The 26,538-nt window shown below is 46.4% G+C and overlaps 1 protein-coding gene and 2 pseudogenes across 1 annotated transcript in view; all 3 read right to left on the bottom strand.

The window, feature by feature from the left end:
* The window catches only part of LOC137658801 (uncharacterized), a 286,791-nt gene that overhangs the window by 6,568 nt on the left and 253,685 nt on the right, over positions 1-26,538 (bottom strand). Inside the window, exon 7 of the mRNA XM_068393849.1 lies at positions 3,877-4,032. Coding sequence (XP_068249950.1) covers positions 3,877-4,032 — 156 coding nt within the window. The remainder of the gene's footprint in view (positions 1-3,876; positions 4,033-26,538) is intronic.
* Positions 12,554-12,672, bottom strand: LOC137659404 (5S ribosomal RNA; annotated as a pseudogene).
* LOC137659392 (5S ribosomal RNA) lies at positions 26,230-26,348 on the bottom strand (annotated as a pseudogene).

The following is a 26,538-nucleotide window of genomic DNA, read 5'->3' as shown; positions in this document are numbered from 1 at the left end:
TCCCTTCAGTATTTTAAGTACCTTATAAGGTGGCTTCATAGTTTTTCAGCTCAAGCATTTATTTCTGAATATGTAAGAAATATTTCAGTCTTTTTATGTTAACATAAAATAATCACACCACTCTCTCTAGCCAATAGCAACATTCCCTACCTTAGGTATTACTCAACACCCCCAATTGGGAGACTGTCATCCTACCACCAAACAAAAACTTGCAATTCTAGGCCTTATTCATGATTATATAAGTTCTATTTTAGTTTCTTCACATCCAACCTCATCACCAATCTAAAAATACTTGTGATTCCAGTTCTTATTCATGATAATGAAAGGTCTATTTTATTGTTATTTTATGTTGCCACAGTGTTCATAATCACACAGAAAGTATCCCTGCCTCGACGAGATGAAAACTTACCATTACCAGTAAGGGAAATAGTTGACAGAAGACGAGATTTACATTTTTTTCCTATTTTTTTCTTTATTTTCATTCAAAGTTTTTTTACCGTCTTTTGGCAAAACGTCTTAATAGGTTTGTTGAAATTAATCATGTTCCCTAGTTTGCAATTTGGTTTTCCTAAGGGTCCAGGAGCATGTGATAACCTTCTCACAATCTCCAATGCTGTAAAGGAATCCCTTGATTGTGGTCAGGAAGTTCATATAACTGGCCTTGATTTCAAAGCTGCCTTTGTTTGTGTTAATCATGAGGCCCTTGTTTTCAAACTCAAACAGTTGGGAGTAGGTGGGTCATTTCTTAGCATCATCATTGAATTCTTAACTATTAGATTACAAAGAGTTGTTGTTGATGGACACCATAGTGAGTACAGTATAAGGATGTGATATCTGGTGTTCCTCAGGGATGTGTTCTTGGCCCAATACTTTTCATACTAAATACACATGACATGTGGTTTGGCCTAGAAAACAAGCTTGTTGCATGTGCAGATGATACTACTCTTTGCATCAATTCCATCTAGAGATCTAGCTGAAATTAGTGCATGGCACAAATTATGGGACATGAAATTGAATCCTAACAAAACTCAAGTATGATTGTAAGTAGGTCAGGGGCATTGGGTACTCAACATCCAGATCTCAGCATTGATAATACTTCTTTAGCTCTGTATGACTTTAAAAATTTTAGGTGTGATTCTCAACAGCATATTTACTTTTGAGAAAAACATTAGGTCTGTTTCTTTGTCAATTGCAAAAAAAAATTGGCTAATTGAGAAAGTCTTTTAAGATTTTCCGTGATCAATCTATTCTGAAGAAGTGTTTTAATTCTTTCATTCTACCTTGTTTTGAGTATTGTTCTCCTCTCTAGTCTTCAGCTACTGATTCTCATGTTAATTTGTTGCACAGGAACTTTCGGTCTGTTAAGTTTCTTATTACTGATCTAGTGATTAATCTCTGGCCCTACCGTTCAATTGGTTCTCTAGGCATGTTGCATAAGATTTTTCATCCAATTGGTTCTCTAGGCATGTTGCATAAGATATTTTATTCAATTGGTTCTCTAGGCATGTTGCATAAGATATTTTATTCAATTGGTTCTCTAGGCATGTTGCATAAGATTTTTCATTCAATTAGTTCTCTAGGCATGTTGCATAAGATTTTTTATAATTCTGATCATCCTTTACATTTAGCTCTTCACGAACAGGTCCATCATGTTCGTAATACGAGGCACGCAGTTATCTCTAATAGTAAGGCCTTCTCCATCAAGAGGCACAATACAAAACAGTATTCTAAAAGTTTAATTCCAGCTGTGATCAAGTTGTGGAATGATCTTACTAGTCGGGTAGTTGAATCGGTAGAACTTCATAAGTTCAAACTTGTAGAAAATGCTTTTATATTGAACCAGCTGACATAAGTCTTTTTTTTATAGTTTATATACGAAAGATTAGTTTTGATGTTGTTACTGTTTTTAAATGACTTTATTTTAATTGTTCATTATTTCTCATATCATTTATTCATTTCCTTATTTCCTTTCTTCACTGGGCTATTATTCCTTGTTGGAGCCTTTAGGCTTATAGTATCTTGCTTTTCCAGCTAGGGTTGTAGCTTAGCTAGGAATAATAATAATGAGAAACACTGGGAGGCGTCAGGGATAGGGGTAACCCAGGGCACAAGGGCAACAATCAGTTTGGCGTTACTGGCCTTCAGAGCCTTTTTGGGCTTGGAGAGACCACTGGAGTCTATGAAACTGGGGGCACCATTGTACTTTTCACTACAGGTGTCATCAGGACAATTGATACACTTGCACAGGAGGAACTGGGGAAGAAGTAGCCTTAGTTGCTAGCTCCCTCAATAAAGTCATGAAAAGCATACATGAAAGACCTAAGGAAGGCCAAAATTTCCTTAGATCAAACTCATCATCAGCTGTCTGTATGCTCATGGATGAAGAGCTATAAGCCTTCAAAGGGATGTGGCAAACTGTGAGGGTTACCACAATCAACACAAACCTGAAAAGACCACCATAACAACGAGGGCTCCTTGCTCCTGACACATACTCCATGGGGACTGATCCAGAGGTGTATGCACAGGGGCAAACACAGCAGCTACAACTGCCAAGGAGGCCAAAGCAGTAAAAGACTTCATCGGTATCTTCTTCGGCAATGCCAAGACAGGCCCCCTTGAAGGCTTTGCCTGCTTCTTTTCCTTCAGGGTGTATGCCTGCTACGGCAAAGGAAGCTACAACTTATACTCTGCACGTGGAAATAATTGTGAACAAATATGATGGCTACAAGAAGCACAGGGGATGTGTGTATCTACAGCCAGTTTAGCCATAAACCAGTTGCAACATTACACTTCTCCAAGGCAAAAACAAACTTCTTGCTTTCATTTCATCATCCAAAAATCACAATTGCATTCACTTGATGTAATAGAAAAAGAAGTGGAAAAGTTCAAGGAAACGACAATACACACATAATCGTAAACGACCGGAACAAAAGTGAAATCTCGGCCTTGGAGAGGGGGCTGGATAACTACATGCGCTTACTATCCAAGATTTAACAACTGCCTCCAGCTCATGCTGAAACAATCTCTCTATTAAAGGACGAGTATTCATATGCAGCGTAGAGACAAATCTCATATTTAACTGCTACAGGGCAAATTTTGCCAAAGAGGACATTCAAGTGGTATAAGTAACAAGAACCAAACCAATAAAAAGAAGGAAAACATTGGGTGGTTTTAAAGAATGTCTACTTCTTCAAGTACTAGTTTCATCATAAATTTACAAAAGAGCCATTATATAACATCATCTGGAGTAATAAGATAATCCAAACAAAGGCCAATTTCCCAGGTATTATTTCTACCCTGATCATCAATTCTAGGGAGAGCATGTTTAGATTTTGAGTTTTATTTTAGATTCTCCTAAAGGCAGAACGTTTTCAAGACTTTAGGCCACAACTGATTAAATGAGAAACATCAAGCAATGGTGCTTCTCTGTGCTTTGATAAAGCTGTATCACAACATACTGTATTCATACAACATACTGTATTTATACTGTACTTTCTAAAGTTCACCTTACAACTCTAATTACAATTGTTATAAATTAATAGTAAATGATATATTTCACCTTATGACAATAAAATCTGAAGTGTGAATATCAACAGCATCAACTGGGCAAAGCAGTAAAATGTTACCCCAAAATTTTGACTAATACTACAGTACATGAATTTCTCAAGATATACTTTCCATAAAAATAACAGGACACATACCCCATATCAACAATAACAATGTGGTTACCTGTTTGAAATGTTTAGCAATCTGTTTGAGAGGGAATTTGGGCACTGGTCATATGAAAATTTGGTTGATCTCTAGAACATTGTCCTGCCCTTAACTCTTCCAATCATGGGTGACCTTTAAACCTTTAGAAGAAAAATAAAGACTTACTTTTTAATCATTTTCTTGATTGTGCGGTACCAGAATGCCACAATACACAAGCCCAGCAGAACACCAACAATTACAGGCCAAGTTATCCCTGGTGCAGGGGGCTTCTCAATAACTCCACAATCACAGATTTCAGCTGTTTCATTGTATTTACAAGGCCTGAGGAAGAAACATATATACAGTAATACCCTTACAAAACAGGAAAGTAAAAACAATGAACATAAAAATGACAAATTTGAAAGTACAATACTGTAATTAGTATTTTTACAAGTGATGCAAACCCAGAGCCCTTTAATAGGGAACATAATTTTGGCAAAGCTGGAAGACTAACCATAAGACTTTTAGCGAGGTACTGTACAACTACCCCACCGCTAGTTAGTGGGATGGAAGGGGTAGTACCAGCCATCCCACTCACACATACACCTGTGTTCTATTGTCATTTTTAACTGCAGGGAGGACTTGCAGGGGGATAGGTGATGGTGGGTTAAATTTGTATACAAAACTCAAGGTTAGTATCATTGAGAAAGATACAAATTACTTTCAAATTTGCCATTTGTACCATCACTAATGCACTTTATTAGGAAAGGCTCACATTAAGGTGGGTGGAAGTCCTAACCAACTGGCTGATTTTTGACCCTGGGTGTTCCTCAATGATAAACACACTTTATAGAGAAAGCACCCTGACACCTCACTGAACTTCCCTTCATGTGCACGTGCTAGCAGCTGACCATCCTGAGTGATTATGTGATACTGTACTAGCAATGTGACTTATCCAGGTAAAAATTCTCGAAGTCCTTGGACTTCCTTAAACAAATCATAGACATTACCCAATTCTCACCTCCCAAGGGGAAAAGGGGATGTAACAAATACACATGCATTTATCAGGTTAAACAAGGGAAATGATTACTAGCTGCAGACAGCGGAGGCCAGCTTGCAGAGTACTGTAGGTGCTGTGCTCCAAGAGAGGGGAAAATGAAAGAAAGAGCCAATCACTCTTATCATTCATTCCAGACTTAATCCTGGGTAACGTCTGCTCTCCGCCATCTGCTACTTGTTCATCAAGGAGCTCGAGGTGTTTAAACCACTTGTTATGCAGCCACCACAGGTCTGATGGAGAATATCTCCATGTTCCTGTGTGTTACGTCTTGCAGGTAATGGGCAGTGAAGATTGTCTAATGCTTCCATACGACCTCTTGAAGAACCTGTGCCACAGAGTAGTTTTCCTTGAATGCTACATACGTACTAATGCCACTAACGTCGTAAACTCTAGGTTTCCACGCCTGCAAAGGAGAATCAGGACTCGAGGCCTGGTCTATGACCTTTTGAATCCATGTATATTATTTGTGATTCTCCTTTTAATCTTCCCCATGCTGATAAACAATCTGATCACTTGGGGACGAGCTCCTGAAGTTCGTTTGAGGTAACTCCTCAGAGCCCTCACTGGGTATAGTAGCAGTTGATCTGGGTCATCAGTTACGTTACGGTGACTTTTAATCCCGAAGGATTCGAATCTAGGATCAGATACTGTCACATTTTGAGTCTTGGCGATAAACTCCGGGATGAAGACAAGTATTACTTGTCTCCATTCCCTTGAATGAGAGACATCTTGGGAAACATCATGCAGTTTGCTTACCCTTGGACAAGGCCAGAGCTAGCACGAAGACCATCTTACGAGTACGGTGGAGATCTGATGCCTGACGTAACAGTTCATAGGGAGCTCCTTTCAGTGGTCGTAGTACACGAACTACATTCCATGGAGGTGGTCTAACTTCCAGCTGAGGACAGATAAGCTCAAAACTCATATGAGGAAAGACAATTTTAACGATGAGGTAATAACTCCCTTCAGTCTAAAGGTAAGGCTCAAGGCTGAGCAATTAGCCTTTCACCGCCGAGGCTGAGAGGAGTTTTTCCTCCCGAAGGTACATGAGAAACTCCTCCATCACTGGGATTAGTGGCATCGAGAGGAGAGATACCCCTTCCACAACACCAACCACAGAAGACTGCACACTTTCCCTGGTATACTGTAGATGAAAATTCCCAGAGGTACCCAGACAGCCTTTTCCTCTCTTCGCTATGAGGGTCATTGATAGGTTGTTGGATGCTCTTTCTTTGTTGAGTGATCTTCTCACTAGCCAAAACGGGGGGAACAAATACACAATTGTATTGTGCCCCCACTGTTGTTGAAAAGCATTTTGCCAAAGTGCTTGGGAATCCGGTACTGGAGAGCAGTACAGTGGGAGCTTGTTGTTCAGTGATGGTAGGTACATATCCACCGTCAGGGAACTCCACAAAGGCGGGACTTTGTTGACTATTTGATGATTCAAAGACCACTATCTGAGCCACTCTGCTCAGATTGTGAGCACATTCCTCTTGCTCGGAATGAAGCAAGCTGATAGGGACACCAAGTTATTTTCTGATCCTCTTAGTATTTCCACAGTTAAATAGTATAGGTGCTGTGAAAAGGTAACGCCTTGTTTGTTTACAAACGCCACTATCGTGGTGTTGCAGCTCATCAATACCCTGGAGTGACCTGACAGGAGCTGTTGAAACTGTTGGAGAGCCAGAAAAGCTACCCTCATTTTCAGGAGGATTATGTGGAAGTTTCTCTAAGACTCAGACCAGAGCCCAGAAGCTGTGTGATGCAGCCAGTAAGCCCCCAATCATTCTTTATGATGCATCTGAGAAGAGTATCAATTCTGGGGGAAGGGGGGGGGGGAAGAGAAGATCTAATCCTCTGCAATGGCTGATGTCTGATACCCACCACCTCAGATTCATCCTTTGCTCAAGTCCCATGTGGACCAACAGGTCCGGTGGGACCTTGTGCTGAGCCCAGCTGGAGTCCAGCAATCACTGGAGCAATTGTATATGCAGTCGACCATTGGTTACCCGACATTCCAGTGAGGACAGGTGTTCTATTAAACGTAGCTACTGTTACACTGAAAGCGAGTCTCAAAGTAAGAAGGTACTTGCTACCGTCTTCAGTCTCTGTATTCTGTCGTCAGACGGGAATACTTTGCCCACCCTGGTGTCTAGAGGCATCGCTAAGTATATCACTCACTGCGATGGTTGCAGGGAGAACTTCTTGATTCACCACAATCCCCAGATTGCGACAAAACTCGGGATGCCTGTCTCGGTGTTGGAGAAGGATCGTCACCGAGTCTGCTAGGATCAGCCAGTCATCCAAGTATCTTAACAGATGAATGCTGATCCTGTGGGTCCAGATTGACACTAAGGAGAAAACCATTGGGAAATTCTGACGTAATGTGGAGAGGACGGTACACAGCACATTGAACTGGTATCGCCGGTTGTCTATGATGATCCTTAAATACTTTCTTGATGAAGGATAAACTGGGATCTGGAAGTATGCATCCTGCAAATTCAGTGTAATCATGAAGTCCTTGGGTCTGATCACTTGTCTGACTGTGTCTGACGTCTTCATCCTGAACAGAATTTGTTGTACAAACTTGTTCAGGGAGAAGAGGTCAATGACAGGTCTCCAGGCTTCAGACACCTCTACAAGAAAGAATCAACTGTAGAAGCCTGGGGACCAATCTAGAACCTCTTGGAGAGTGCCCTTCTCCAACAGGGTCTGGACTTTGGGACTGAGGGCCTGTTCCTTCACGGTTCCCTTCGTGTGGGTTCGGATGTTGAGTCAAGAGAGGGAGAGATAGCATGAACGGGAAGCGATAACCTCTGCCCCGTGTGTCAACCACCTCTTCCTCCGGCTGTGCAGCATTCTCCCACTGGTGGACAAGTGGGTGGACTGCACTCCCTAGAGGGATCATCCATGTCCAATACCTCTTCCTTCTTTACCTCCTTTACTTCCCTTGCTCTGGTCTTTAGCAAGAAAGGGCTTCTTCGTGGATATATTGGGAGTATCCAAACTTCTGTTGCTCCCTTGATATATAGCAGGCAGAGGTTTCTGAGCTGGAGGGGTCTCGTCATCATTGCCCTTTGGAGAAGGGAGTCCTGGCTGGCCTTTCTCCAGTGCTCTGCTGCCTTCTCAACGTGCTTTGGACCCATTGCTTATTCACTTAATTCTGTACCGAGTAACGCAAAAAACATGTAAAAAATTCAAACACTACGGCTGATGCTCGGAGATAACTTTACGCGACAGCGATCCAACGGATAAGAGCGAGCGATACTGTCCTCATGAGCAGCCTCTCGCACACTCGGCCATCTAGCGGCCGCATAAAGAACCGTCTCGTATCCTCGTATCTCAAATTTGTCTCGCATCTCGGGGCAAAAATTTGCTCGAAACTTTCTGCGTATCTCAAATTTCTCGTCGTATGTTGGGACACTCGTATGTCGAGGTATTACCATAGTGTAGGCCCAAGAGTGATGAGACCCAATCTATGCTGTCTAGGAGAGAATGCTTTCTTTAGCAGCTCCCTCTTAGAAAGTTGCTGAAGCCTAAAATGTAGCAGGTTTATAGTGACCACTAAATTCTGACTAGTGAACGTCGGGCCGCACAATGGACAGCAGGCAAAAATGATGAGCTACCGTCGTGTACAAGGAATGACAAGCTGTTGAACATGAATAGCAAATGGTGCTATTGAGAAGCAACCGTGATAGAGGTAGCTGACAAATCGGGGTCAACCGAATGAATTGGATAAGATTGTTTCGCTCGATATCATGCTCATGATCATGATTGCCTCCTTCTACCACTTGGCCTAATGTGAGCTTCTGAGAGTCCCATTCGTGATTGCGCACGTCTCCCATGTGGGCGCCTCACGTAAACATCTTGCCCGAGAGCGTCTTGCTTCAAGCACGAGCACCTCGCACAAGAGCTACTTGCTCATGAGAGCGAGTGTCTCGCACAAGAGCATGAGCATCTCGCATAAGAGTGCGAGCGTCCTGTATAAGACTCGCTCTAGAGCATCTCTCTTGAGAGCGAGTGTTTCACACAAAAGCAAGAGCATCTCACTACAGAGCTTCTAGCACGAAAATGACAAATTCGGAGATAATTTGTATTTTTCCTAGCCATACAAACCTTAGCTATTTACATTGGGTTTACCTTTTAGCGTAGCTGAAATGGCGAGCCATTAGATTTTAACGAGGGTGTATTAACCCCCGCGCTAGTTAGCAGGGGGGTAGGGGATTGGTAGCTAGCTACCCCTCCCCCCCTCACACACCGGTGAACTGCTTCACTTCACTTAGAGGTAGGACTTGACTTGGGGGACAGGGCTGGCAGGCAAATATGTGTAAATAGCTAAGGGTTGTATGGTTAGGAAAAATACAAATTATCTCCGAATTTGTCATTTGTTCCGTAACCGAAATACAAACCACGCTATTTAAATTGGGTGACTTACCCCTTAGGAAGGGTGGAAAGTCCCCAGCCATAGTGGCTTTGGCTTTACCCGGGGACTCAGAATCCGAGTGAGTCGCACTCGAGAAAAGGAGTCCCTGCACCTCACAAGTTCCTTGCTCCGCAAGGAACCGTGTGGCCTACATAAGCTTGTGTGTGAAGGAAGAAGTGTGACCTGTCCTAGGCAGTTGACCTGGTGTTCCAGAAGGAACTCTGGGTTAGGACGTTCCCAAAACCACCTCGTCAGGGTATGGGGGACGCGACAGTATTGACTCAATACTCGGAACACAAGGAAGCATGGTTTACCTGCAGAGGTTTGAGGTCAGCTATGCAGAGACCAGGATGCTGCTTCCCCAGTAGAGGGGACGATGAAGAAAGAAGTAAGGGTCAGACATACTTCTTTCGTTCATGCAGACTAAAACCTGATAACAATGCCCTCAACCTTCTGCTACCTGTCCAAAAAGGAGCCTGAGGTTAGACCAGCTGTTGTGTAGCCACCACAGAGCGATAGAAACATATCGATACTCCTGTGGTTCACGTCCTGCAGGAAGCGGGCTGCGAAGGTCATTAGACGCTTCCAGACTCCAGCTTGTAGCACCTGCGTCACAGAGTAGTACTACTCGAAGGCGAGGGATGTTGCGATGTATCCGACATCGTGCTGTAGGGCGACGTGACGGGGGAGGGTCTGGATTCAGGTCGAGATGAATGTCCTTGAGTCCGAGCTGAAGAGGTATACTGGTGACTCTCCCCTGTGTCCTTCCTGTGCTCCCAACCCGGCTGCACGTGAGGACAATGTGCCTCGATTCCTTTACTGGCAAGAAGGAGAAGGTTTGGGTCATCTGATACAGAATGGTGACTCGAAATCTTAAGGAGTTGGACCGAAGGGCCGGGACCCCAAGATTCTGAGTCTAGCAAACAACTCAGGAGCGAACCTGAATGTTGCCTTCCCCTATTCCTTAGAAAGGGCGGAGTCGTACGAGACCAAGAAGATTGCTTACACACTGGCCGAGGCCAGAGTGAGCAGGAGCACCGTCCCCCAAGACGGAATACGAACAGAGGCCTGACGTAATGGTTCTTGAGATCTCTTAAGGGACTAAAAAGTTCGAACCATGCTCCATGGAGGAGGTCTCACTCCGACTGGGGGAAGGGACGTTCGCAGCTTCGCATGAGCGAAGAAAGGTCCAGCGGGAAGGAAAATTCTATTCCTTTCAGCCGAGAGCGGAAAGGAGTTTCCTCCTGCCGAAAAGCAATAACTCCGTTATTGCTGGAGAAGAGGCCTCAAGGGAAGAGGCATCTCTCCCACGACACCAACCACAGAAGACTCTCCACTTCACCTGGTAGACCACTGCGGATGACTATCGCAGGTGACGCGACCTCCGCTCCGCGACCGTAGCGGGTTGTCTCTTCTCAAGGAGGCAGCGTAGTGTCTTCAGGCATGAAGCTGAAGCGATGCCACGGTTCGTGAAAGATGTTGTAGTGTGGTTGTTTGAGTAGCCTGTGCCGTGGGAGAAGCTCTCCCGGGAGTTCTGTCAGGGGAAGCAGAGGGACCGGAAACCGTTCCGCGTACAGTGAGCCCTCGCTACTTCGCGGTTCGACCATCGCGGATTCACCACTTCGCGGATTTTTTTCATAACCCATGTATATACATATATCGCGGATTTTCCGGAAATTTCGAAAATACAGCGATGTGACCGATGGTGCGAGATTGGAGAAAGTAAGGAAAATTGAATCATGATTGATTTTCAATATAAATGAAACTTTGAGGAGCAACAAAGATATCATTTGTTAGAGAGATAGAGAGAGGTAAGGAATGGGAGGTAGTGAAAAGTAGCCCACAGAGAGAGAGAGAGAGAGAGAGAGAGAGAGAGAGAGAGAGAGAGAGAGAGAGAGAGAGAGAGAGAGAGGTAGAGAGAGAGAGAGAGAGAGAGAGAGAGAGAGAGAGAGAGAGAGAGAGAGAGAGAGAGATAGAGGGGGGTTTAAATGTAATAAACAAAAAAATTTGATAGGTTATAACACATTGGTGCTTATGTAATATCAACTGTATACTGTAGACGGTTTGAATAAGTTAAGAAATTGTATAAACGATACTTTGTTAGTGTATTCGTACACTCTCGAGCGGCAGCTAGACGTCAGCTGATCTAATCACAGCCAAAAGTAAAACAAAAAGAAGTCAACAATACTCGATTTTTAAAACACACCCAAAATTTAAAAACAAAAGTACACGCTTTCTTAATGTGCATTTAACTATTTAAAGAGTAGCAATTTTCTAGAATAAGATGATGTTTCCCAAAAAATGGAGTTTTTATGATAAAACAAAGTTTTATGAATACTTACCTGGCAGTTATATATATATAGCTGAGTCTCTGACTGCGGCAGAATTTAATCGAAAATCGCGGCAACCGCCTTGTGGTGGTTGTGTGGTTAGATGGTTAACAACCCTTACAGGGTGGTACTTGGAATCATTCCCATTTTCTGTTCCTCAGATTATCTCTGCCGGCCGGATCGACAACATCGTTGGTCCGCCTTTCAGAGTTTTTCGGATCGCTTTCCCTTCATCGCCTTTTTGGACTTTGTTTTTGGTGAAGTACACTGTGTTGGGATTTGGCAATCGTGTTGTTTTTGTTTTTTTGTCTTTTTTCCTTTATTATCATGAGTGAGAAAATTCATTATCGTGTTTGTGCGAATGATATTTGCAAGGTGAGGTTGCCGAAACTTTCGGTTGACCCTCACACTATCTGTATGGGTTGCAGGGGTTTTGAATGTGCTTTAGATAATAAGTGCAAGGAATGCGAGGTTTTAAGTGATAATGATTGGTTAGCTATGCAGCGCTATGTGCGCAAACTTGAGATTGATAGAGTTAGAAGAGCTAAATCAAAGTCAAAGTCTGCTAGTGAGCCTAGCTTAGATTTATCTATTGACCCTTTGCTTGTAACCCCTTTGGAAGGTATTCCTTCCCCAAATGTAGTGACTCCTGCCCCTTCTACAGGACCTGTGCCTACGGATGACCCTGGGTATGCTAAATTAGCTGCTGAATTGGAGTCCGAGAACAGCATCAAAACGTGGGGAAAGGACGAGAATATCCACTCCCATCAAGAGGTTCCATAGGTCAACACCCATTGCCGGTCTAAACGTTCCGCTGGTCCCATAGGGCCAGAAAGTCCGGTTAATCGTTGCTTTGAAACCACCAGAACTTGGGCCGCCTCACAGGGAACCTATCCTGAGGCGACCGTTCGGGACCTTAGACAGGTCAATGAGGAAAAGAGACCCAGGAAACGTTTCAAGGTAGGGCTGAAAGCTCTGCTTGACTGAGAACAGGTACTGCGACTCTCCTCAGCCTTGCCACAGTCAACTGAAGGGAAGGCTCGGAGAAGGAGGCAACAGCATCTGGTGTCCCCAGGCGGTAACCCATCCAAGTACTGACCAGACCCAACGTTGCTTAACTTCGCTGATCGGACGAGAAGCGGTGTTTCCAACGTGGAAAGGCCGTTGATTCAATATCATGGCTAGATACTCCAGATGTTGAGGCAGAAGTAGAGAAGGCTCCTAGCAAATTACCATGATCCCCCACTCATGGTAAGGACCCGGAAGCTTGTCCCGGCGTTGAAAAAGGTCGAACCCGAGCCTACCGGAGTTGACCAGACCTCAAAAAGGCGAAGGAGGCGGAAGCCTGCTCCTGAGCGGCCATGAGGAAAGCAGGGAGAGTTCTCTGGGGAAAAACCTGCGATGCCGTGGCGGGATCGCCACACCGCATCTTAAGTAGGAAAACCTGTAGTCTAGGCTGAATTCCAAGGGCTTCCTGGAAGATGGATGGAATGGAAACTGAAAGTACCCGTCCTTCCGATCCAGGGCCTAAGGAGTCCTGTTGCCTCGTTACCAGTCTGATCGATTCTGCTGTTCCACGCTGGACGAAGTTTGTTCGACAAACTTGATCAGAGCTGAGAGGTGGACGACAGAATTCCCGTCTCAGATGCTTTCCTACGAGAAAGGATCGACTGAAGAAGCCGGAGGGTGAACCCGTCAACGACCATATGGAGGACCTTCTCCTAAGGCCTGGATCATTCTGCCCAAACGGGCAAAACTCTTGCTGACCCCATGGCATAGAGGTTCAGTGACACTGAATTCGCTGACAGAGACGGAGAGATGATAAGAGCGAGGCGCGATATCCTTGGCTGATCACGGAGATTGTGCAGGAATCTGCATCGGGAAGCCGTTATCCGTATGAGTAACCTTAGGCATCCTCCCAGCATGAGACCTGCAAGGGGGGGTTGCCAATCCTAGAGTTTGTGAACTCTGCCGCTCCCTCTAGGATTATGCCCCCCCGGGAGAGCCACCCATGCTACCTGTCCCTGACAGGAGGGGACTGCTATAGGACACCTTGCCTTAGCTGCCGTAGCCGGTCCGATAACTTAGGCCGACGAGGCTGAAAGAAGAGGCGCTGGAGGCCTGCAGGGTCTGGAAGAAAGCGCCTCGGAGGAGTGAAAACGGAAGTCGACTTCCTCCGCACAACCGCTGTCCATGTCTCTGTCCTTGGGCACAAACAAGCTCTTCCCAAGGATGGAAGAGTGTTTGAGCTTGTCGACATCCACGGATGAGACACCCGAGAGGAAGCCCTCGGTCACTGCGTCTAGATGGTCCAACATCGAGCTTGCCCGCAAGTTGGAAACTTGGCGATGAAACGCCAAGGTGCTTGAGCCCGAGAGGAGGAAAGTACCCATGATCTTCCTGGAGCTTTCTTGTACAAAACCTCGGGTCGCAACCGAGGAGGGAAAGGACCTGGAAAGTCCCTTCCACGAGATGGAGAAGACGGAGAAATCTCGAACGGAAAGCTCCCTGGCAAGACCCTTCCAGGGAATGACGAGGAAGGGCTAACCCAGGTTCTGGAAAGAAGAATGTTGCTCAGACCTCCCTAAAGATTCTTCCTGCTCTTGCATGTGCCATGCCCTGCATTTACGGGGTGAAGACTGTATTCTGGAAATATGCTCCAGAAGGCTCGCCATATTGCGAAACCCCGACGGGAATCGTGGTCGCAATCGCCCTGGCGCTCGCGCGAAAGTAAATTAATGGTTTGCGCGTGACCGAACGTGGAAGCGCCCGTGCGCGGACACGCGCAGCAGGAGGGCGAGAGCTGGTGGTCGGAATCCAAAAGTTCACAGGCGAGCGATGACCCGCAGGCGACCAATGGATACTGCAGGAATCAAGCCGGCGTTCGCGCGATGGAAACAGTAGGCTCGCGTGATGGAACACCGCTGGTTCGCGCGACGTAACACCTTCGGTTCACGCGATGGAAACCGTAGGCTCGCGTGATGGAACACCGCCGGTTTGCGCGACGTAACACCTTCGGTTCGCGCGATGGAACACCGTCGGTTCGCGCGATGGAACACCGTCGGTTCACGCGACGGCATTGGTCCGCGCGATGGAATACTGTTGGTTCGTGCGCGGGCGCGCGGGTACGTGGGCGCGCGGGCGAGCGCAGGCGCGTAGGCGGGCGATGGCTTGTTGACGAGCGATCGAGCGATGGCCCGCAGACGAGTGAAGGCGCGTTGGCAAGCAATGGCGCGTCGGCAAGCGACGGCACGTTGGCAAGCGGTGGTGCGTTAACAAAACGCTAGCGCGCAGACGAAGAATCGCGCGGGCGCGTAGGCGATCACTGACGCGTAAGAGACTAGGGATGGTTAGCGCGCATCGCACTAAACAGAAGGCGCGCAGGTGCATCAGGAAGGTGAGCGCTGAAGCGAGCTGTCAATCAGGCGATCCTGGACGGTCAGGAAAAACGTTGGCGCCCATGGAGCGTGGCAGGAAAGGGCACGCAGATGTGCGCTGGCGATGAAGAAAGCTGGCACACAGAAGGACAGAAGTAAAGGTGAGCGCTGGCGAGCAGGAGGAAGATCTACGGCAAGACTCAGCTACCGGAGATCGTGGTCTACAGCAGGCGAGCGCTAGATCGCTACTGATGGTGTCCAGGGGACCTGACATGCGTGGCAGATCGATGGCGATCATTGACGTGCAGGAGATCGCTGACGAGCAGGCGAACGTTGACGCGTCTGTGGTCGCTGGCGAGCTGGTGATCGCTGGCGAGCAGAAGGCAACGCGTGGAATCCTGTGCGTAGAAGAAGAGTCCTTGTCCAAGACCTGAACTGAAGTTCTAGATTGCGCGGGCGAACGTGGGCACACAGGGTGCGTACAGGAACTGGAAGCGCAACAGGAACAGCAGCGACGATCATCAGGAGAGCGCCGACGAACAGGAGAGCGCTGGCGAACAGGAGAGCACTAGCGATCAGGAAAAAACGCTGAAGAGCAGGAGAGCGCCTGTGCGCTAACACTTGATCAGGAGAGCGCTTGTGCGCTAACACTGAGCTGGAGAGAACTCTGCAGAAGGGCACGCAGGGGAACCCTGACATGCAAGGGAAGTACCCCGTGGGAGGCAACCCTTTACCCCGAAGGGACCGTTGTCCGTCGGAAGACCGATGTCCGTCGGAAGACCATTGTCCGTCGGAAGATCGTTGTCCGTCGGAAGACGAGGTCAAACTGCTGTCCATCTGCACCAGGGGTGGAAGGTCAAGAAGAAGGAGCTGCAGGCTGCATACGGAGATTCAAAAAGGCGCCTCTTAGCACCCTTATAGGGAGATGGGAGGCCCTTACGACGAAGCGGACGGCGAAGGCGGCCAACAGCAACAACAGCAGAAGAGTCCTCCGAAGAGGAGTCTCTATGAGTGTACTCTCTCGCGAACGAAAGAGAAACACTTCGTAGAAGAGACGGGTCAGCCAGTGACCTAAAAAGAAGAGGGGCTGCTGCAGTTGCTCAGCCCCTTGAGAGTAACTGCAGGTGAGACCGCTCAGCATCAAGAGCATAGTCGCAGGAAAAAAAGGCAAGAGAAGAACCCCCCAAAGGGGAAAAACTCAAGCCTGAACAGGAAAACTTCCATCGGAAGGAAAGTTACCCACCCAAGGAGGCGAGCCTCCTGAGAGTTCTAAAATGAACTGGAGAGCTGTCAATCGTCATGGGAATACTTCCAGGAGAAGGAGACACGCCCCTGACGAAGATCTATAGGGGAGGCAGCAACAGCCGAATCCCCAGGCCTCAACAAGACAGCTCACTCCGTTGTCACATTACAGAAACGATCTAGATCGGTAACTGTGAAAAATAAAAAAAAAAATCATTAGTACACATTCATTCCCCCGGGAAGGCTCCGAAGAGGAATCCCGAGGGAAAGGAAAAACAAGAATTACACAACAGGCACGTGCCCTCACAACCACTTACACTCATGGAAGGAGAGCTGTAACCAACACAGAATTATAACAATTATAATTATGTAACTATGTAATTGTGTAATTTAAAAATGAATGAACACTACAGAAAGAACGAAAACCCCGAAAGGAATCGTTCGACAAAGCTGAAAAACCAACAAATACAATTAGATTCATAAACTAATTGAGACAAAACGTACGGCGTAGCAACCCCACCCACACTGGAAGGAAGCTACTCAGGCGTAGTAAAAGGGTGAACGACCTCAAAGAGAGAGAGAGAGAGAAAGACCTAAGTCAAACTCGGTCGCGACCCATAAAATTACACTATGGTGGCCTAACTGCCGAGGGCTCCACGGAGATATCGTACACTACACACAAGCACAAACTCTGAAAAGGAAACTTACTGATTTCTATACTCAAATATATACATAAACACGAAAAAATGTTTACATATATATTGAGTAAAAGAAAAGTAAGTGATTAAGTAAAGACAAAACAAACAATGGCTGCCAAGCGAGGACAAAGACAGAGATGTCTGTCCATGTCCGAGCCAAAAGTGAAAGTGAAAGTGTGTGAGGGGGGGAGGGGTAGCTAGCTACCACTCCCCTACCCCCCTGCTAACTAGCACGGGGGTAATACACCCTTGTTAAAATCTAATGGCTCTCCATTTCAGCTATGCTAAAAGGTAAACCCAATGTAAATAGCGTGGTTTGTATTTCGGTTACGGAACAAGTATGTTTTACACAAAAGTACAAGCGGTTCACTCATAAGAGTGTGCATTTAGTTCAAGATTGTGAGCTTAAGCCTCTCGATATGAGCTTTTAACTCTTGATCAAGAGTGTCTAGCCTGGTATACAGGCTTGTAGCTCGTGATCATGAGTGTCCAACTTGCTACCAAAATCGTCTCGCTTGCGATCACGAGTGTAGTTCGTGATCTAACTACAAGACCTAGCGATCATGATCATAGGAGTCTTGCTCGTGACCGTGAGAGTGTCTCTCATGATCGTAATTATTACAATTACGATTTCGTTTGCTGTTATTGATGATGATGATGATGATGACGATACAGTGAACCCTCGTTTATCGCGGTAGATAGGTTCCAGTCGCGGCCGCGATAGGTGAAAATCCGCGAAGTAGTGACACCCTATTTACCTATTTATTCAACATGTATATTCAGACTTTTAAAACCTTCCCTTGTAAGTAGTACTGTTAACAAACTACCCTTTAATGTACAGAACACTTAATGCATGTACTACAGTACCCTAAACTAAAACAGGCACAAATATTAAAGGTGATTTTATATCATGCATTTCCTAAACACGCTAAAAAGCACGATAAAAAATGGCAACCAATGTTTTGTTTACATTTATCTCTGATCATAATGAAGAAACAAACTGGAGGTAGAGCTTTGCTTATTACCCAGACATATTTCCCATACTTTTCCCTTAGAACTACATCACATCTTCCTACTTTATATATATATATATATATATATATATATATATATATATATATATATATATATATATATGTGTGTGTGTGTGTGTGTATATATATATATTTATATGTATACACATATACATACCTACATATATACATAAATACATACATACATATATATATATATATTACTGTATATATATGGGTTATGGAAAAAATCCGCGAAGTGGTGAATCCGCGATGGTCGAACCGCGAAGTAGCGAGGGTTCACTGTATAGACTGCCCAATTAAGTGAGGCAGTTATAGCAGATTGTGCCAGTGTTGCGTCTGTCAGAGAGTTGTGGCACTGGCCTGGAAGGACTGTTGGCCCTTGTGTGGACAAAGAGGTCCACACATAAACAAATATTGGTATTGGGGTGCGGGTAATTTTAAGTTTGTTAGGGTTTTATATGAATGGTGTTACGTTTTTTGGTATATTTATGACTTTAATGATTTGTTTTACGTGTAATTATTTTGGTTGTGGGTGGTTTCTATGTTAAGCTTATTTTGAATGCAGAATTTTTTTGCGTTTTAGTTTGTAAGGAAATATAGTTTTAAGGATATGTTTTGTTTTGATTTTTGTCCTTTTGTCCAAGAGTCTCGCTGCTGATAACGTAAGGGGAAAGTTTGTTTTGTGGAGACCATTGTCAGTAAGTGTGATTCAGGGTGTGGGGGTTGTTTTGCAACGTCCCGCCACAGTGCGTTCTCAATGGTTGAGGAAAGAGTATTGTCGCAATCAAGATCACTATCTTGCTCGCAATCATGAGCGCTAACTTGAGCGTCTGGTTCACGATCACAAGTGTCTACCTCGTGATCATGACTATAAAACGCTCGTAATCGAAACCACGAGCGTCATAAGCTTGCAAATGTGAGTGCATGACTCACAATCTTGAGCGTGAACGTAAACATGCACAAAAGTTGTGCAAAGACTCTCCCTTGGAAGGGAAAATCTTACCCTTGAAGGCGAACTTCTGAGCAGCATTCTGTTTCCTTCCAACAAGTTCTATCTCAAAGGAAGGTTAATATAAGGTGTTGCTAGAGAAAAAAGCCAAGGCTTAATTCTGAGTTGTTCCCCAAGGGATTTCCCGTAACAGGAATTCTGCCGGAGTAATCCCCCGAAGAGGAAACCGAACACGTGTTCTACTTCAAGAAAAAAATCGAGAATAGGATCACCTACGATCTCGTGATTGTAGCGATCTCTGTAGCAATCAATGATTGTCACAAAAAACACAAAAACACCCTTATGGGTGTCTAACATCTGGTTGTCGCGAATGACAACCTGACCGACCAGGAAGACAAGGTGATGAATCTCGCCCCTGCGATCGTTGAACAGAATAAATTCTGAACTCATCATTGGATTGTCACAAATGACATCCTGACTGACCAGGAAGAAGAGCCGATTAGACTCGCCCCTGCGATCATTGAACAGAAGAAAATTCTGTTCATATCATTAAAATGTTGCAAACGACATCCTGATCAACCAGAAAGACAAGGTGATGAGTCTTGTCCCTGCGATCGTTAAGAAGGAAGATCCGTTAATTCAGTGATTGTCAAACAAGCTGTTGGTTGATGATCATAATTGATCCCGCAATCCTCAAAAGGCGGAAGCTGCATACACACTGAAGCAATGACTGTAGGGAGAGAGAGATAATTGCGGAACGTTAGGAGACGACGAGATTGGAAGAAGGCGAGAAGACTCGTCGTCAGCAGAAGTCGTAGGATGGGCAAACGTGAGTACACCTAGTTGACCGCTAAAATATCAGCCGCAGCCACAGTCACCGACTTCACCCCCGATGTCGTCATGAAGCGCTGAGGAAAAATAAATAGAGGATTAAAAGTTCCTCCCTCAGAAGGGGAAAGAATAAACCCAACCTGCAAATGGGAAAGGAAACCCCCAAGAGGAAACGTCAGCACAGAGAAATCCTCCGATAACTCGTAGAACGAACATCAACATCTGAAATCGTCACATTATCCTGTAATGGAGTATCGTGTAGAAGCCAAAGTCATACCTGTAAAAAAAAGAATGGGCGTAAAGCATTAGTGGTAAATGGCTAAGCCTTGAAGGGAGAGGGAGGAGACATACTCTCTCTCTCTCTACCAGTCAAAAGCAAAAAGTGACGTGGTTCACTGAACCGTGAGTAGATATAGGTGGCTGGGTAGCCCCCTCCCACCCCCACTACCTACCCACTGCAGTGGTTAGGTAGGGTTGCAACCTCGCACTTAAAATCTAATGGCTGCCTTCCAGCTACACTAGAAGTAATATCCAAATAAATAGCGGAAGGTTTGTTAGTGTGAGAACAAAGCTGGTTTGCTTTCTTCAGAATAAGTAGTCCAAACTTAATGCAGCTTTTCTGGTTAATGTTCTACCAAAAATGACAAATTCGAAGATAATTTGTATTTTTCCTAACCATACAAACCTTAGCTATTTACATTGGGTTTACCTTTTAGCGTAGCTGAAATGGCGAGCCATTAGAATTTAACGAGCGTGTATTACCCCCGCGCTAGTTAGCGGGGGGGGGGGGGGGTAGGGGAGTGGTAGCTAGCTACTCCTCCCCCCCCTCACACACCGGTGAAGCTCACTTTCACTTAGAGGTAGGACTTGTCTTGGGGGACAGGGCTGGCGGGCAAATATGTGTAAATAGCTAAGGTTTGTATGGTTAGGAAAAATACAAATTATCTTCGAATTTGTCATTTGTTCCGTAACCGAAATACAAACCACGCTATTTACATTGGGTGACTTACCCCTTAGGTAGGGTGGAAAGTCCCCAGCCATACTGGCTTTGGCTTTACCCGGGAACTCAGAATCCGAGTGAGTCGCACTCGAGAAAAGGAGTCCCTGCACCTCACAAGTTCCTTGCTCCGCAAGGAACTGTGTGGCCTACATAAGCTTGTGTGTGAAGGAAGAAGTGTGACCCGTCCTAGGCAGTTGACCTGGAGTTCCAGAAGGAACTCTGGGTTAGGACGTTCCCAATACCACCTCGTCAGGGTATGGGGGACGCAACTGTATTGACTCAATACTCGGAACACAAGGAAGCATGGTTTACCTGCAGAGGTTCGAGGTCAGCTATGCAGAGACCAGGATGCTGCTTCCCAGTAGAGGGGATGATGAAGAAAGAAGTAAGGGCCAGACATACTTCTTTTGTTCATGCAGACTAAAACCTGATAACAATGCCCTCAACCTTCTGCTACCTGTCCAAAAGGGAGCCTGAGGTTAGACCAGCTGTTGTGTAGCCACCACAGAGCGATAGAAAACGTATCGAAACTACTGTGGGTCACGCCCAGCAGGAAGCGGGCTGCGAAGGTCATTAGACGCTTCCAGACTCCAGCTTGTAGCACCTGCGTCACAGAGTAGTATTACTCGAAGGCGAGGGACGTTGCGATGTATCCAACATCGTGCTGTAGGGCGACGTGACGGCGGAGGGTCTGGAGTCAGGTCGAGATGAATGTCCTTGAGTCCGAGATGAAGAGGTATGCTGGTGACTCTCCCCCGTGTCCTTCTTGTGCTCATAACCGGCTGCAACTGAGGACAAACTGCAGCTGTTCTCAAAGCTAACCTCTCGATTCCTTTACTGGCGAGCAGAAGGTTTTGGGACATCAGATACAGAATGGTGACTCGAAGTCTTGAAGGAATTGGACCGGAGAGCCGGGACCCCAAGATTCTGAGTCTAGCCAACAACTCAGGAGCGAACCTGAACGTTGCCTTCCTCCATTCCTTAGAAAGGGCGGAGTCATACGAGACCAAGAAGATTGCTTACACACTGGCAGCAGCCAGAGTGAGCAGGAGCCCCAAGATGGAATACGATCCGAGGCCTGACGTAAAGGGTCATGAGAAGATCTCTTAAGGGACTAAAAAGTCCGAGCCATGCTCCAAGTTGGAGGTCTCACTCCGACTAGGGCAGGGACGTTCGCAGCTTCGCATGAGCGAGGAAAGGTCCAGAGGGAAGGAAAAAGTTATTCCCTTAAGCCTGAAGGTCAGGGAAAGGCTGAGCGACAGGCTTCATTGCCAAGAGCGGAAAGGAGTTTCCTCCCGCCGAAAGGCAATAAGATCGTTATTGCTGGAGAAGAGGCCTCAAGGGAAGAGGCATATCTCCCACGACATCAACCACCGAAGACTCTCCACTTCGCCTGGAAGACCCCTGCGGATGACTATCGCAGGTGACGCAACCTCCGTCCCACGACTGTAGCGGGTTGTCTCTTCTTGAGGAGGAAGCGTAGTGTCCCCAGGCATGAAGCCGAAGCGACGCCCCGGCTCGTAAAGGGATTTTGACGAAGGAAAAATCTATTTCTGGGCGAGAGACCTGTGCCGTCCAGTGAAATGCTCCTTAAGCACCATTTCAAAGGAATATAACTGCTAATATTACCAGAGAAAAAATGTAAAGGAATGCTAGGTTGAACTAGCTCGCTCACCTAATGGTGTCGGTATAGACTGGGGCGAAATACCAGAGGTCTCGTACCATTTAGATTTCTCCTCTTCGAAATCCCCCAATAGTGAGGTGCCGTTCAACCTCCCCTGCCTCGCAGACCAGTACTACTAACTCAACCCACGCTTGCCCATCACTCCTTTCAAGCACCTGTTTGATATGGGTCCGAGTGTTTTGTTTCGTGTGTTTCGTTGGATTTATCATCAACTTTCTCTCGATGGCCGGTTCCCAAGATGCCCCATCGAAGTTGGGTGCCTTATCCATGGGTTTTTGGCGAGATTGGGCAGTGTCATCTTTGTTTTTGTTATTTGGAAGTGTTTGTGTGTGAGCGGCGTCCCCGTTCTTTCTTTCGCCTCTGCCCTTTGTCTCGTTAGTTCGTCCGTCTTTTATATTCGTTCGATCCTTTAGGAGTTTTTTCCTTATATTCATTTGGTACACCAACTTTGTGCTTTCATGTAGCAATATTCATTTGGTACACCGACTTTATGCTTTCATATAGCATTTATTTTGTGTTATCCTGTGGTATCGGTGTTGGCGTTTCATCAGGAGTGGGTTATGTTGGTGTGCCTGCATTCGTGCGTGTTGGTGGATAGCGTCAACATTGAGATTGTTTCGCTAGTTCTAGGAGCTTTAATTTCGACCATCTCACTTATTATTAGTAAAACCTTTTGTTTTATTACGCTCCACCTAGTTTTACGTTTGGTTCGAGTGGGACTCTCGCGTATTTTGTTGTTTTTACTGTTCGATCTACCGCTTCAGTAACTGGGTTGGTGCCCCTGCTTTCCATCTGCTGGTGGCGTCGTGCTTCCTCCCCTACCACTCGCCCGAGTCCCTCTCTCGCCATATTTTTTCTGCGTGCCTAACCTTACTTACGTGGTTTCGCTTTTAATTCATTAATTATTTTTGTGTATTTGTGCATTGATATTATATTTATTGCTTGCTCCGTTGTGATCATATTTTTGGGATTTTCATGTCATGATTGGGGGATCTCCAGTTGGTAGCCCTGTCTACCACTGCGCACTGGCGATTTCCCTGTACCATTACACCCCCCCCAACAAGTTGGGGAGGTTATTCCATCCCCCCCCCCCTTCAGTGTGCACCCTTCCTCTCACTCGATGGTTGTTGGTTATGATTTACGGGTCAAGTATGCTTGTACCTCAGTCTTCCATCAACGTTCCGACATATTGAGGACTGAGTATACCAACGGGGTATGACTTAGTCTCATTCATTCATACCGGGCGGTTTCGTCTCCCCCCTCCCGTCGCCATCGGTCGGGGAGGGGGAAGGCCGGGACCACCGGGGACTATCACACGTGATTAGTCGGTATATCTGCACCTTGGTGTAACCTTGCTTTTAATTACGGTTGTTAGAATGAGCACTTATATTAGGAGTGTCCTCCCCTACGGTACCTCATGCTATTATCGTCCGTATAGGACTTATTATATCCCATATCATTATTTTATATTCTACATGAATCATTACCTTTGTCCCGGTACCTCAGGTAAGGTAGGGGGGGGTTCCACTGGCTCCCCCCGCGCTCTCCCGTTGTACCCTCCCGTCATCAGACATCGGAGCCGCCGAGCTCTTAACTACATGATCGGTTGACACTGACACGGTTTTGATTAATATCCTCCCTCCGGGAGCCCTATTCATTACAGACATTAGTTTTTGATCATAATTGGCGTTTTCTATTTATGTACTTTAAGGATGTATCTTGGGTACTTTAAGTTTACTTTAAGTTACTTTAAGTTTACTTTAAGTTTACTTACCAACCCTGTTCCCCGGCCACGGGGGCCCCGGAACTAGTTATGATTATATATTAATCACTGTTTTTTGCATCCTTTTTCATACCCGGCTCTGCCGGATTGCTATTGGAATAGTCTCAGTTCTCTGCATGTTTAGTCTAAGGCTATACATTTATTTTATTAACTGGCAGGTCCCGGACCCTCCGGGACCCCTTATAGAGAAACTAGTAGATGCTCATGGACTATTCCTTTTACAGGTGGTCCGTTGCCGGATGACAGCCTGCGCGGCCGTCCTTCACCAGCCTTGCGGCCATGCTGTCTGTCGGTCCCACGCGGACTGTGGGATCCAGATGGACGATATTTTGGTATGGCACCCTGACAACTGCCTTATCTGTTATGACCTTATCTCCACCCTCGCTTCAGATTCGGTGAGCCTCTTTCAGTCATTTTTGTATTTACTTCCCTTCACTGGGCGACATCAATATGATAGATAATCATTGACTTCTGTTATGAATCTTCGGGTTCATTTATCATTTTGTCCTCGGGTTTGCTAACCTTATCCCCGTTCTTTCAGAGTTCCCAGGCGGTTAAAACTTCAGCAAGAGCCACTTTGAAATTGTGGGTAGGCGGCTTCGCCCGTAACGTAAAGGCCAGGAAGCCCTACGTCCTCTCAGAAGATTATTGTAGACTTATCTACCCGAACGCAAAATCTTCGGCAGCAGTGCCTAGGCAAGTGGCGGCTCCTATAATTGCTGACATTGCGGAAATCGTAGAACTCAATCTCGTCCAGGATACAGACATCCCTGACGACCCGGACCCCATTGAAGACAATGTTACGGCTCTGACCTTAGACATAGAGCCCATGGTTTTTGACGAACCTGACACAGGTAAGGTTGTAAGTGAGGCAGGTGGGTCTGGCGCTAAGACCTCTCTTCTTAGCCCCTCTTTTTCTCCAACTTCTAATAATTTTTCCTTTCTTGGTTTTGAAGGGAACCACGAATCCTCCCCAAGATCGCTCTCGGTTCCTGCCAAGGTCAAATCTCAGAAAAGACCTTTAGTGAGGACTCGTCGGAATCCTACACTACCTGGATCATCGAAGCCCAAGAAGGCTCCGCGGCACAGGGATTGAGCCCAGAAAAAGATGTTGCAGTGTGGTTGTTTGAGTAGCCTGCGCCGTGGGAGAAGCTCTCCCGGGAGTTCCGTCAGGGGAAGCAGAGGGTCCGGAAACCGTTCTGCGCATAGTCCCAGTGGAGCTCTCAGGGCCATTGAAAGGTTGACAGACAACCTGGTCTTGTTGAGACCCATTCTCAACAGACAACAAAGGAGGGAAGACGCAGGCGTCGATGTTGTCCCACCATCACCGTAATGCATCTTGCCAGAGTCTCGGGGTCTGAGACTGGGGGGAAGAACAGCGGAAGCTTGAGGTTCCAAGCTGTCGCGATCAGGTCCCCCAGACCTGGACTTGCTGGTTACTCAAGGCCAAAGACCCCAAGGTACACTCTCTCTACGAGGCTCTGCTCGGATAGTCGGAGAGAACATTCCTCTGCCCGGAATGAGAGAGCCGAAGGTGGTATTGAGAGTATCTCAAATCATCTCAGTATCTCTACTGCAAGATGCGAAGGTGTGAAAATGCGTCCCCTGCTGGTTAGAACACGCCAGAACCATGAAGTCGATGCGCACGGAGCGACTTGGCAAGAGCTGTAGGATCTGTAGAGGGGCCAGACTACGGCCCCTAAGCCTGCCTGAATGAAGGAGAGGTATCCTTCAGGTCCTGACCATAGGCCTGGACTGGAACATGCCCCCCCCCCTCTTTCTTTGACGAGTCCGAGAACAGCATAAAAAATGTGGGGAAAGGACGCGAATATCCACTCCCATCAAGAGGTTCCATAGGTCAACACCCATTGCAGGTCTAAACGTTCCGCTGGTCCCATAGGGGCCAGAAAGTCCGGTTAATCGTTGCTTTGAAACCACCGGAACTTGGGCCGCCCCACATGGAACTTATCCTGAGGCGACCGTTCGGAACTATAGACGGGTCAATGAGGAAAAGAGAACTAGGAAACATTCCAAGGTAGGGCTGAAAGCTCTGCTTGACTGAGAACAGGTACTGCGACTCCCCTCAGCCTTGCCACAGTCAACTGAAGGGAAGGCTCGGAGGAGGTGGCAACAGAATCTGGCGTCCCCAGGCGGTAACCCATCCAAGTACCGACCAGAACCGACGTTGCTTAACCTCGCTGGACGGACGAGAAGCGGGGTTTCCAACGTGGTAAGGCCGTTGACTCAATATCATGGCAAGATACTCCAGATGTTGAGGCAGAAGAAGAGAAGGCTCCTAGCAAAATACCATGAATCCCCACTCATGATAAGCATCCGGAAGCTTGTCCTGGCGCTGAAGAAGGTCGAACCCGAGCCTACCGGAGTTGAACAGACCTCCAAAAAGCGAAGGAGGAGGAAGCCTGCTCCTGAGCGG

This window comes from Palaemon carinicauda, chromosome 19 (assembly GCF_036898095.1).
Source record: "Palaemon carinicauda isolate YSFRI2023 chromosome 19, ASM3689809v2, whole genome shotgun sequence".
Lineage (NCBI taxonomy): Eukaryota > Metazoa > Arthropoda > Malacostraca > Decapoda > Palaemonidae > Palaemon > Palaemon carinicauda.
The sequence above is the reverse complement of the archived record's forward strand: the minus strand, read 5'-3'. Positions and strand labels throughout refer to the sequence as shown.